Source organism: Cyprinodon variegatus, unplaced genomic scaffold (assembly GCF_000732505.1).
Source record: "Cyprinodon variegatus isolate N-32 unplaced genomic scaffold, C_variegatus-1.0 Scaffold900, whole genome shotgun sequence".
Taxonomy (NCBI): domain Eukaryota; kingdom Metazoa; phylum Chordata; class Actinopteri; order Cyprinodontiformes; family Cyprinodontidae; genus Cyprinodon; species Cyprinodon variegatus.
Window position 1 is genome coordinate 67,698 of NW_015151353.1, and position 14,054 is coordinate 81,751.

General features: G+C 37.0%; 1 protein-coding gene across 1 annotated transcript in view; it reads right to left on the reverse strand.

Annotated features, from left to right (window-relative positions):
- Nucleotides 1–2,713: 2,713 nt before the first annotated feature.
- slc15a4 (solute carrier family 15 (oligopeptide transporter), member 4) overlaps nucleotides 2,714–14,054 on the reverse strand; it is a 47,653-nt gene continuing 36,312 nt past the window's right edge. The window contains exon 9 of the mRNA XM_015397965.1: nucleotides 2,714–3,205. Within this exon, the coding sequence (XP_015253451.1) occupies nucleotides 3,054–3,205 (152 nt within the window). The 3' untranslated portion in view covers nucleotides 2,714–3,053. The remainder of the gene's footprint in view (nucleotides 3,206–14,054) is intronic.

The window sequence follows — 14,054 nt, forward strand, 5'->3', positions numbered from 1 at the left end:
ACTGCCAATCAGTGTGGACAGTTTGATTTCACAGAAGTTTGATTTAATACAAGTAAAACTTTGTTGAATTATCTTTTTCCTTTCTGATTTTATATATCTGAATATAAGGAGATTTTTTCAGTTACACCTGGTCGGTGAAAAACTGGCAAAATGAAAAAAACAAAAACAAAAAACATAGAAGTAGATGAAAACTCCTATTAACTATTCTCATATTCTTCCTTCTTTAAAGAACAAGTATAGTGTTATGAAAGGGTGTCTGCAAATGTTTTATATGAAAATCATTTATTGTAACTAGTCTGTAGTCCTTTTAAGCCTAGTTTTCAAAGAAATCCTAAAGTTCTCTACAAATTCAAGGAAGATGTTAATGTGGAACAAAGAGAAACTGAAAAAAGGAGGAGGGAGTGGATTGAAGAATCATTGGACAGATGTATAATTTATAGATAGATGAATGAACAGATATGGACAGAGCAATGACTAAAGGGCAAGAGGATGGATATAGATCCAACAATGAGACAATGGAAAGAGAATTAACCTCTGAAGAAGATATTATCCAATTTCTTTTTCCACAGTTAATTCCTTCTTAGTTGAAAAAAGGATCGACCAAGCAACATCTCCGTGGAATAGACTTTATTGCCCTTAAATAGAAACACAAAACACTATTCCAGTCTTAAATCATTTTGGAAACATAAAATTAATGTAATCAAACTGAAAAACAATGAGATGGAAAAGGCACTAACAAAATGCAAAAAAGACAGAGATATTCAAATCAATCTAATAATTTGAACGCATCAAAAAAACCAATGAACAGCTATTTTATATCACAAAGAGGAAGTAAAACTGCTGCTTTAGACGTGTTTTATTTTTACTGCATCTTTGCCTTCACCCACAATAAACAGCTGTGTGATTCCTAAGGCAGTGGTACATTTCCTGAAGTATCACTTTAGTAATTCACTGTTTTCTAAAGCCCTGAGAGATTCCTCATAGTAAAACTTTGCAACTCGTTTGTTACCTAACCTCATATCTTACAGGACAAACACACATTCTTATCTTGCTATATGTAGTGAGGACCATGTATTGACTTCTATTAATTTTTAGTGGTTTTTGAGTCTTTCTACAGCCAAAACCTGACAATATCGCTAAACTTAACCATTACCAGTGCATATCTCTACCTAAAACACACTCAATTCAACTTTGTCCCTAAACCTACTTTGCTAACTGTTAGCAAAATAGCTCGTGAGGACCAGGAAAATGTCTTTACTTTACAACAGATCCTCAATTTAATGGTGAAATCAGAAAAGTTTTTCTCAGTCTGATGCCAAGACAAGAGCACACACACACACACACACTCCTACACTCATCCTTATACAACTGAATAAAACTAAAACAAATGCATCAGTCTTATAAAGACTGATGCACAGCAAAAACAGAAATCAGTCTAAAAGAACTAAATAAAGAAAGCAGTTTTTTTGTCAGCAATTAAATATTTTTTTCTGTGCTTCTCAGTGCTGATTATCTGATAGTTATTTTCTAATGTGAGGAGCTGTCCTTAGGCATTAGCCGGGCTGTTGAAGGATTAATAGTGAACTTATGGAATAGCTTTGTCGCGGTTAAAGAGTCCAGTTTAAACGCAGGCAGTGGAACAAAAATATGCAGAAGATTCACTGCTCTAAAAATTAGATTACAATACAGGATTTATTCAAAGATCAAAAAGTGGGTTAAAAAGTGAAAAATCTGTCTGACATTTTTTAAATAATTATGTTGGAATCATCAAATAATTAGTAAAAATATTAGTCTTTGTAAAGGTAAGATATAAGTCATGGCTTTTCGTAATGAGGGAGTGGGAATCAATAAGTAAAAACAAGTCAGCTTTCTCATTGAACATCATCTCTTGATGGTACCATTACTCAGGTTTAGTGCAAATGATCAAAAAAGGCAAAAGGAGTAGAAATAGAGCAAAATCTTTTAAAGTCGTAGGAAAGCGGCTGTTCCAACCGTTGCATTTCCGAACTCTCCCGAATGGTGCACGACTTTAAACGAGTGAATGAAGTGAATGCGATTGGTCGTTCATCAAGATGGCGGGATTGTTGTGGTGGAAGGATTGCAAGCAGGTTTGTTTGTAGCCAGTGTCTCGGAAGCATCTTGCTAACCAGTTAGCAACTTAGTGCTAGTAGGTTCCCAATGGGAAATTCCATTGGGACCAAGTAGCACTAAATTGGTGACTTAGCAACGATACTGTCAAGGAACGCTATGGACAGAGGAAACATGCAAGAGGAGGAGAGTTTGGGGTCGGAGGTTGTGGATGAGTCTCCTCCGACATCCATTTTTTATTTAGAGGAGGAAAGCGGGGACTAAGATGTTGTGGAAGAGGACGCCAGGGCGGCAGAAGCTTGGTTTGGTGTAGAAGGCTTCCAGCCGTACATGTTTGAGCCCTTGCCTCGCAACGCTGCCAGTTCTGTTAGCTCTACGCCTGCCGAAGACACAGACGTCCGTCCCCGTGAACACTGGGACAGAACTCAATGGTACAGTAAATGATTCTGATTTCAACCATTGCGTATATTAGCTGCGACATATGAATCAAGATGTTATGGCCAAAAAAATTTGATTGACAGATGACCGTTGATATATGATTGGCTGAATTTAAGTGTACAAGCTGACGTGTAACTAACTGGCCTGCATAAGATAACGAAAAAAAAAAAACTGATTTTAAGACAGGTTTTTTTTCTTAAATAGAAATTTTCTAACTTTTGGGACAATATCGTCTGATAAAAAGTACATTTATGTACATGTTTAAGCCAGAAAGATTTAACATTCAAACATGATTTCCCTATGACTTTAAACAATTCCTTTTCAGTCGGCGGTACCTGAAAACAGTCAGTCAATGTCAGAAAAACTTCTGTATGAGAAAGGGGATCAAAAAGGTAAAACAGGGATAAATAAGAATATATTCACGATGTAAAAAGAATAAGAATAACAAAAAAAAATGCTATTTAATCGTTAGTAAATACATCTTTTGGCACTGCGACAATAGGAGGCTGGTGGTCTTGGTACTAAGGTCAAGAGGAGGAGTATCTCTGTCGCTGACTTTCTGTTTTGCTCTTCTGTTTGTCATACTTGACAGAAACAATGAGGAAGACGAGCAATGTGAGGCCCTGGATGCCTGCCAGGAGGAAGAAGTAGTAGTTCAGTTGGCACTCGTTGATGTTTCCTACAGGAGATAAGACAGGGGCATTAGCCTGGAGGAACAATCAAAATGCATTTTTGTAATACAACTTTAGTGTCAAATACTATAAAGTAAACTCAAAACAAAGGTAATCTTCCAACAGCTGACACATGTGGCAAGTTGATATGTGTTAGAGAGAAAAAAAAGGGCAGATTTGAAGTGAGTGTGTCAGGGAAACACGATTCTGTCAGGAATCAAGATCCAACAGGAGCTGAAGGATGAGCTGAGGGAGGGGGGGCTCATCTCATCACTGTTAAACTTTTTGAAAATGAAGACAATTGACCCTGTACTCCGGCGCTCATACAGGAAGGCTCGATTGATGATGGGGGGCTGAAGCATCAAAAATAACACAAGCAACACAGGCTCTCAGCTGTGATCTGAGTCACACAGCCTTTCATCTGTTGTAAAGGGCTGTTTGTTGCTCAGGGGACCGGGATGAGATAAAAAAGAAAAGGGAATAAAACTGACACTTTCACTGTGGTTTGATGTACTAAAGCTCTACATGTTTACAGGGGGACAGCAAAGTCATCCTGCAGATGCAAAAAAAACCAAAAAACCATAAGAATTAAGAACTAAGAATTAAGAAAAACGGTCTCATAAAATAAGACGTGGGACTAATAAATCATAATAATAAAATTAATTGCTAAGACTGACCTCTTCCTGTTGGCTTTGTGGCTTTCAGCCAGGAAACACTTAGTGTCTGCATGTTTGCTGAACAGGTTGCCCAGATTCAGCCAAAATACTCAGAAATATTTCAAAGGAATATTCTTCATGTCTCTGAGGGGTTATATAAACCATTAGGCTGAAAAACAATTGTCTTTTCTAAAGATATTTGGATTGGTCGTAGAACGGCTTTTGTCCTGATTACCATGTAATGCAGACCAAATGACTTAGCAGCAGATATGATGAGTTGATGCTCTGTATTAAGAGCATCATCTCTATTAGAAACAGAGCTTTATAGAGATAAAAGGAGATTAAACTTTTTAGGATTCAGCCCCCCAAAAAACATGTTTTTGTCTCCTAAAGGGCATTTAAGGTGCCGTGCAGCTAGTGGACACTAAATGGCTAAAGCTCAGACCCTATGATCAGGAAAAAAACTAAACCAGAAGCCTCTTATTCAGAAAGATCCTATTAGCTACACTATGATGGTTATCAGAGTAAGCAAAAAGCCAGAAACATAAAAGGTTTGACTTTGATTAGACATAAAGGTAATTCTCAGCTCTCACATTTTGTCTACCTGAGTAAAGTCTAACAAACACCTGAGGAGCTACCAGTTACCAGCCCTACAGATCAGAAGGATGCTTAGAGGCAATGACTTCATTAATAGCTGCTCTGGAGTTTGTTTTAAAAAGTTTTTGTTTTTGTTTGGATAGTGCTTGAGATTTATTATTTTTTATTTTATTTTATTATGTCTAGTGGCATAATTATCATTTTAAAACCATCTGTACACTCTTCCCAAAAGGAAAAGAAAAGTGACGCATGATGTTAAGCATACCGGGTATATATATTTATAAATTGTTTTTTTTTATTGAACTTTATGGATCTCACAATGGAGAAATTCCCATCCCTATGGGGAGCAGTGGGCTACCATTGTGTGGCACCCAGGGAGCAGTGTGGGGTTAAAGGTCTTGCTCTGAGACCCAGAGTGCAGGCTGTGGAGATCAAACCGGTTACTTGCAACCTTCTCAGAGCACAAGCGCACAGCTCTAACCATTGGGCCATCACTTCCCCATGGGTATATCTCATGTGTTAACATCCAAATTATTGTGTGAACAAACATATCCAAGAGCAATTTTAGTTGGATTCCCTTTAAATGAAAATAGTACAGTTGCAAAACATTGCATTTTACAAATTTAGAATAATATCGACATAGTCTTGCATACATTTGAAATGGAAACAGCTAATGAAAAAGAGAACTGTGAGGGGATTAATGAAGAATGGAAAGAGATAAGATGACCCTTGATGCAAACGGAAAGTAAACAATTAGAATTAAAGGAAGCAGATATTTAAATTGGCAACTCCTCACATACAACACTCACTCTAAAGAGTGACTGCTGATAAATTAGCATTCAATCCCATTGTCTTTAAATGTCCTCAGGAGTTCAATGAATTGCAGAATAAACATTTCCTATTTGATGAAGTTCTGCAGACGCTTATATGTTATCACAGACTGTTTTAGTATACTTTAGAGTAGGAAATAAAATCACATTCAAACCAATGATTATGCATATTACTGAAAACTGCTTTGAAATAGATAAGAATATTTGAATGAAACTAAAAAATGAAAAATAACAAAACACTTCTATGTAAACATGAAAATGTACCTTGGTAAACATAAACAGTTATGATTAAACGCGAAGGTTTGAAAAACAAACACCCACACATCAGTGCATTAGAGGCAGCCATGTAAAGGCGGAATGTTCTTGTAAATGACTTAACATAGCACGCCTGCTTGATCAAAGCGAAGGTTTTAGTCAATTTAACCAAGCGTCTGACTGCTTTGCATGATCTGTTGTGATTGGTGAAGCAGATCACACTCCATAATGTCACCACGCTTATCAAGCTTACAGATGTTCCTGCCTCCCTTCTCTCTGTTGTCTGCATTGTCTTGGAGATAATTAGAAATGGAGTGATTCTCTGTCAATTCTTTGTGCGCTGGAGCATCTCTATAGCGTGAAAGCTTTGATCAAGGAACGGAGAGCTTGCCAATGACTCTGAAATCCTGCCAGAGCATAAATGAAATCATTGGAGAGTCAGAAAAAAAAAAAAAACGAAATCCTGACATCCACTCTGACCTCTGCTGCTGCTTGTACCTATTCTGCCATCATCCTAATCCATCAAAGGTTTGAATCCAAAGAAACAGCTCAAAAGCCAAAGCAAAGCTTGAATAATTCATGAAGAATAAGACGACGCATATTTGCGTTGAGAACGTCTGATTTTTCAGTCAATTTTTCCTTGACAGACACTAAAACAAATACTCCTGCAGTTCGCTCACTAAAGCGCTGTACTCTCAGAAAACTAGGCCATAAAGGCTGCAGAAATTATGCAGACGATGAACAAACCTCCCTTGTTTATCGTGTTTGCATGGGAAAAGTGAGCTCTTCTTGTTCTGCAGAAGAATATGGAACGTCTGAGATGAGTAACTGTTCAAAGCATCAATTCTTTTAAAATAAATACAGAACATTTATACTCTACGTTTTAAAGTTTATTAACCTTTGGGAACATCTAATTAGTAATCCATGACTTTCTGTTTCCCTTGGTGAATAAATATAACATGATATAGAGGCCAAGTTTTATTAGCCACTAAGCTGGACGAAGGCCCAGGTTTAATTTGTCTCCACACAGAGAGGAGGAGGATATAAAAAGGAGGAAAAAGTCTATAGAGCACACAGTTAGCGCACTGCTATAAACAGTGGCACCTTGTGGTCACCATGTCTTCAAAACAACTATTAGATGTAATCAACAGGCGAGATTTTTGATTGGAAGGGATGATCCCATTTCTGGTGGTTTAGGTTTCAGCCAAAAGGCTAAAGAATTGAAGTATTGTGGAGGATCAACACTGATCAGAGGAGTGATTGTGATTGTGGTTTCATTTCCCAATCACATACCACACTGTCTTGAAACCCTTTCTAAACAAATGACATTCGTAAGCAGACTTATTTAGATTCAGATGGCCAAGATGGCACAACTCACAGCAAAAGGAACAATGACCCAGGAGAAGGAGGTTGATTTGCAGCTGACTTGGAATGTTTTTTGAAGGATGGACCTCCATATTCTAAAAAACTTCAGAGCTCCAATTACAGGTTGCTCTAGTGCGAGCTGATAAGCTGATAAAGAAAATGTTTTAAGAAAAACTGAAAGTCCTGTTGTCCAGACTCAAGCCATCTTTTGTGGTTCCCATAAAAATGTTTTGCCCTTAGCTTAGCCAAGGGAGAACTGATGTCACAAGCTTTACCTTGATCAGCTTCTTTCTGCTGACCTGCTCTTCCTACATGCTGGGTTTACTTGGTAATACAGTAAATTTGTTTCTTACAATGTAATTTAAATAAAATGAGGACTTTCCACATTATCTATCCGACCATCCACTTTCTCACGCTTAGTCCTTGTCAGGGTTGTAGTGAGGCCGCTACACCCTAGACATATCGCCAGTCTGTCACAGGGACATGCAACAATGCACACGGGAAGAACATGCAAACTCTATGCAGAAAGACCCCGGGCTGGGAATCTAACCCAGAACCTTCTTTCTGCAAGGCAGCAGTGTACCAGTTTACATCACTGCACCACTATGCAGCCCATTTTCCACGTAAGAAAGAGTAAATGCATTAAAACTGCATGAAAACAAGTCTGCATCATCTGTCCAGTCTAGTATAATGATTCAACCTTTTTTTTCACTCAGTCACATCATCTTGAATAAAAAAACAAAAAAAAAAAAACCCAACACAAAATGCATTAAAATTGGAAAAATGCTTTCGCCTTATCCTTGTAATCTCAAATAAGGTATGAGCATTCATTGTGTGCCAATAGGTCATGAGACATGAAATGTATTCATGTTTGTTTACTAAGAGTGTTTTGTTCAAGATATTGATGGTCCACCTAAGCTTATATGTACAGTAGGAGGAAGAAGCTCTGAGGCAGCAGCTTAGACTGGTAGGGCTCAGGGCTGCTGCCCTCCTCCACAGAACCTCCCCTCCTCCACTTTATCTACTTCTTGTTTATCTTTTGTCAAGATGACGAAGGAAGGGAAAACTACACCTTTTCAAAATTTATCTAGGATGTTACACGCATGGACAAAGTAGACCTCTATTTATTAAAAGAAAAACCCACAATGATCACAGAAATAACTTGATTCTGACAAAAGTAATACTAAATTATTTTATGAAAACAAACAAAACTAAATCATTGCCTATCAACTATGCTTCAACAAAAAAAAAAAAAAAAAAAAAAAAAAAATGAAAGAGGCCTGGACCAAAATGTTGGTACTGTAAACTGATTATTTTATTTCACATTCTTTTGAGGAAATAACTGCAATCAAAGTATTCATGTAACTATCAGTAATAATAATAATAACTGAACTTTTTTGATCTTGGAGAAATTTACCTCTGCATTTAACCCATCCCCTTGCGGGAGCAGTGGGCTGCCATCGTGGGTGCCTGGGGAGCAGTGTGGGGTTAAGGGTCTTGCTCAGAGACCCGGCAAATAGTTCCATTTTGGTATCATCTGTTCATAGGACAGATCGTTTTAGAAGTTTTGAGGATTGTCCAGATGTAGTTTGGCAAATTGCTGTCTGGCTTTTTTATTATTTGTTTTGTTCGTCTCCCATTGACTCCACTGTGAATCAAATAAGGATAAGTGGTGTGATCTAACACTGGTGTTCCTTGTGCTTAAAGTTCACCTTTAATATTTTAAGATGTTTTTCTAGGCTCTTTTGTTTCCTTTCATATGATCCTTCTACTTGATTTTTCATATTTTTTTCTTTTGCAGCCATTGCCAGGGAGGTTGGCAAGAGTTCCATGGATCTTAAATTTCGGAATAATATCTTCAGCTGTAGTCACAGGAGCCTCTTGGTAGTGATGGGTCCAGCAACACCAATGCTCGGTGCATGCTTGGAGCCCATAGAGCAAAACACTGTGTCAGTACACGTGTCGTTTCAAGAAAGTCATGTGACCAATAGGAGTTGTTTCTGACTGACACACCAAACTGTTTAAAAAAGTATCTGTCAACATGATGCATCTGCTAAAAAATGTCTCATCTTTTGTGGTTTATCATCAAATTATAAAGAATTTTGGAGCAGCCTAAAAGGAACAGGAATGTTTCAGCCGTTGCATTATTTTAATTTCCTCGTTGTGTAATACTTTTCCTCTCAGTTTTCACTCAACTTCTCTGAATTACAGTTATTTTCAAATTGACTCTTAATTTATTTGCTGTTTTTTTTTACTGTACTTATTGTTTTAAAATTAAGATTTAAAATCCTTGTCCACAAGCATCCTCATTCACATTTTCCCTTAAATTTTCACGTTATGATACATGTTCACCTTACAGTATTTATTGGCTGCATCTAAAAATATCTAAAAAAGATATTTTCAAATCAAACAAAGATATGAAATAATACAATATAACCTACAATAACTTAAATTATGTCATTGTACTAGTTCATTGTCGTGGGAAAAAAGTATTCAACTATTCACCCTAGTTAAATAAACAGAGATAGATGGGTTTCACTCAGTCGGCACATTTATTCATATCTTTGCAAAGAGAGAACAGTTCATCATGCAGCCCTAATGGCACAGCATTCTGCATGAGCAGCGTTCGTTCCCCATTACTTACAACAATGGAAAAATAGTCAGAGTCAAAACAAATTACAGACACTTTGGTTACCAGTAACATGCCATGAATAAACCTTGAGAAAGAATCTGGTTTGTTATGGGAAGAAGCTATGCTTGGTCTACAAACACCATCCTGCAGAGAATTGTATGGCCTTGAGAGAGAAACAGACTGAGTGAAAACTTTTATAATGAGTAAATGGGATAAATAAATATATAATAGAAGAGAAATCAAAATTTTCCGACAACAGTCATCAAATCAATTCAGTTTAGTCTGTCAAATAGGCTTCCTGTAGTGTCTTTAAAGTTCCAGCAGGTGTCAGTATTTTGTGAGACAGTATCAACACAGTATCAATTAGTGTTGCGCCGATGCCATTTTTTGGCCCCGATACCGATACCCGATACCTGGCTGTGCAGTATCGGCCGATACCGATACCATAATAATGTAAAATAATTGCCATCATGACTTTGTCAAGCTGCTGCCTACCTTTGTGAAGCAGGAAAAAATCAAATATAAAGTGAATCCAGTAGAACTTTTTATTGCCTACCAGGAGTGGGTAACAATAGTTGAATAAACTTATGGCTCTCAAAATGGTATCGCTGCCCTATTTGTTGGTACTCGCCGATACCGATACCACCATTTTAGGGCAGTATCGGGGCCCCGTCCGATACTGGTATCGGTGCAACACAGTATCAATACAGTTTGGCAATGTGTCGAAACGCTTCAAGATGCCTCATTAACCCTTCTCTACTGCTTGGAGATGGCCTTATAGAATTTAGCTTTGACATGCTATACAGCTTTCTTTACCATCTACTTAGACAACCCTTTCCTTGGCTTCCTCTGGTCCATGTTGAGGACGGTACACGCCATGTCACCAAACACCACAAAGACTATCTTAAGCAGTATATATAGGCCTGTGGACTAATTACAGGATTGTAGACACCTGTGGGGCTAATAAGTGGACACACCTTGATTTAATATGTCACTTTGGTCACATTATTTTCTGTCTTTTCTAGGGGTACTATCATTTTTGTTCAGGCCTGTTTCATGAGTTTATTTATAAAAAAAAAAAAAACATTATTATGAAACATGGTTGAAAAGAAACGCCTGACTCTCATTTGTTAATTTTCAAAGGATTTCTATTTCAGATTACTTTTGCGAGACTTAAGTTATTTCTGTGACCATTGTGTGCTTTTTTTACTAATAAATGAGGGACAGCAGCAATTGTGTCCACATGGTGGTGTGAAATCTCCATCGTCCAGGAAGATTGCAACCATTTAAGTAGAAGGCAACATTACGCTTTTCCAAAGTCTTGTCAAGTTATTTATAAGCTGCAAAAAAAACACAACTCTAAGTTTATTCCGGCATTAACTGATTCATGATCCAAGCATGGAAATAAAAGCAGGCAGAAGAACCAACCTGTTCAAGACTTGCATGCCTAAAAGCCATTTGTAAGCGCCTTTCAGCAGCTTTATTATTTCAGCTCGGTCACCTTTTCAGTGTCCACCCTCCAGGGGCCATTTGGCTGCCAAAAGCATTCAAAAATTATCGAAAGCTAATTAAACCAGTAGAGGACCTAACAAAGACATACTGCAGAAAAATATAACACAGCCAAAAAATTATCTCACAGCCATGTTTAAATCAAATCCCTAACAGGAGGCGAATACAATGCAAAACAGAGTCAAATAAATACGATTTCCACTCTGTTGACATTTCTAAAATTAGAAAATTACAAGCTTCGGATTAAGATGGCTTCATCAACAAAGGGGGTCAGCAATCTAGTATGTGACTGTTAAAAAACTTTTGGGTCAATTTACCTGTGAGTGACATTGTGCAGACAATGTGAGTCAGATGAAACTGGTCAATACCAATTTAATGTTTGACTATAGATCAATGGATCAGCGCTTCAATACAATGTCTCAATATCTTGATTCTTCAGTACCTTTGATGCTTTTCTCTGTCCTAGAATGACATCAAAGAGGATCAATGCCTGTTTGTTTCAGCTATAAATATAGTTATCTTCCTCAGTCCTCTACAAGCTGTGAATCTTTATCATTGATGCTAAAGTTTCAAAACTGGCTACATGCTTAAAATTATTTATTTATCTGTGCTAACTCCAAGAAGTCTTCTAAACAGACCAATAAAAGAAAGAATGATTACCATACAGCCCCTTTATAAAGTGAAAGACTTGATATTCATTTTGTCAGATCTGACATTAAAAACCTCCATTAAAACCCTGACATTTTGCTGAGTGTAACCCAATAGAACGTGCGAATGTCAGCTCATGGTGAATATCTGAACACATCCCAGACATCTGATATAACATCAGTCAGGACTTGGAAACTGGCCAAGGAAAAAGGGCACTTCCTGTCTTGTGACTGTAGAGGTTCACAAAAACCCTCCACTTTGAGCGAAAGATACTTCCAACAAAAGGGGAGCAAATTAGAATGCAAACCCATTTCCTGCAGACACAAAGGATCCTGCTGTATGAAGGATCATTGTGTTGAGAGTAAAGGTTAATCTCTGATTGACTTATGAAAGTAAAATGGCGGCACACTTGACAAGAATGGCTGTATGGGTGTTATAAAGAAACAATGAAGAATGGGGAGAGATGAATATTGGACAAGTTGAAATAAGGGGAAAAAACAAGTCCAGAGTTTAAAATGTCTTTTAATGTTGAATGCAAATGTAGATGAAGCATAATATATATATTTTTTGCAACTCTGTTCAGTCCCACATGTTCCTTTTATTTTTAGTAATTTTGATCAGCATTTTTAAACTTTAACCATGGCAGCTTTTTACTCATTTAACGTCTGGTCATGTTTGGAGCAGTATGTGATCGTTTTGTTTAGCCTATTTTGTTATCTAATTTGTTAATTTTCACAGACAAATCGTCCAGACATGAAAGGTCCCCCCTTAAATTCAAGAAATAAAACTGTGTTTTATTCACTTTTTCCATTTACCAATATGCATGGAATATATAATAGAATTTTAGCACCTACAGAGTTATTCTCAAATAGCTACTAGCCAATCAGTGTTAGATGATCAGTGCATGACGATGCATGTCTACGGTCTTGTATCAGGATTAACACCCATTTTCTAAAGGCAGAAGTTGCAGATACTATGAAGGCATATTTTAAAATTTGGATTAATGCTGTTTGAATACACCTAATAAATATGTGTTCATGGTGCGATGCACAGATGAAGCTAAAATATTTGTTACAAAAAGAAAAGAAGGCAGCTAGTTCAGAAAGAATTTAAAAAAGATTGAAGAACTTTGGACTAAAATTTTCGCGCTGTTTTCAACTTTCTCCCTACCTAAGGCAAGCTTTACACATGCAGGTACAATGAGATGAAGAAAATCTCGGGGGTGAAAAAGATCCCCAGTATCCCTATAACTTTAATGCAAGGCCCTAAATCTTTCATTATAATCACTACAGAAATAAAAAAATGTAAAACAATAACAATCCACGCCAAGGAAATCTTACTACAACTACAAAACATTCCCCTTAATTTCACATTTACTTAGAAGAAATCTATAATTCTTGGCCCCGAAAGGATAACATGCAAACCTGACTAATGTCTACTTTAGTCTGTCTGGATCTTTTCCCTTGCAGCGGATGTTGCTTGGCAATATGGAAAATAGGCTGTGCTTAGAAATCACTGTATTGACTATGTTGGGGAAATACACTAAAACGAAAGGCTGCATACATATGGGGAACACAGAGTAGGAGCTGAGTCTACAGTTTAGAAGCAAAGAGACAAACAGAAACACATAAAGGCACAAAAGATATCCGATAAAGTAAAATAGCAAAGCAGCAAAAATGCTGTGAAAAAGATTTCAATAAGGTTTAGGTCTCTTTTTTATGTTTGAATTATCCCAACCCAACTTACACAGATAAATCTCATGGAGAAACCATGTCCAAAAAAACCTCTAAGAAAAGCAAATAAGGAAAGAATAGTAAAATAGAAACAGATATTGAAATCTGTCATTGTGCCTTCCAAAGGTTTTCCTTTCTATGAACTTTTCCACACTGGTTCTTAATACTGTATTTTATTGGTATTTTTGTTTAAAACAAGAAGTGCATAACTGTAAAGGAGAGGATTATGATTAATATTATAGGAAAGAGAAAAAACTGTGTGGTTGAAGGTTTTTGGGTTTTTGTCCTACAACAAGCAGAGTCATTACCCAAGAATCTAATCTTTTACAGACTCCAACAGGTTCTCTTCCAGGTTTGTCATGTAGTATTTAGCTCCATTCAGCTGAACTCTGACCCCTGATGAAACGAAGCAGGGCCAGAGCATCATGCTTTCACCAACCTATTTTCGTTCATAAGATTTATTTTTAAATGCAATCCATAAAGTTTCATCTGGATATAATACAGAGTTGATACAGGAATGAGTAATTCTAATTTAATGGTTTTTAATAACCTTTTAATGCTCTTAGAAATAGCCTTCAACAAGTACCCATGATTCTTCTCTCTCTCTCTCTCTCTCTCTCTCTCTCTCTCTC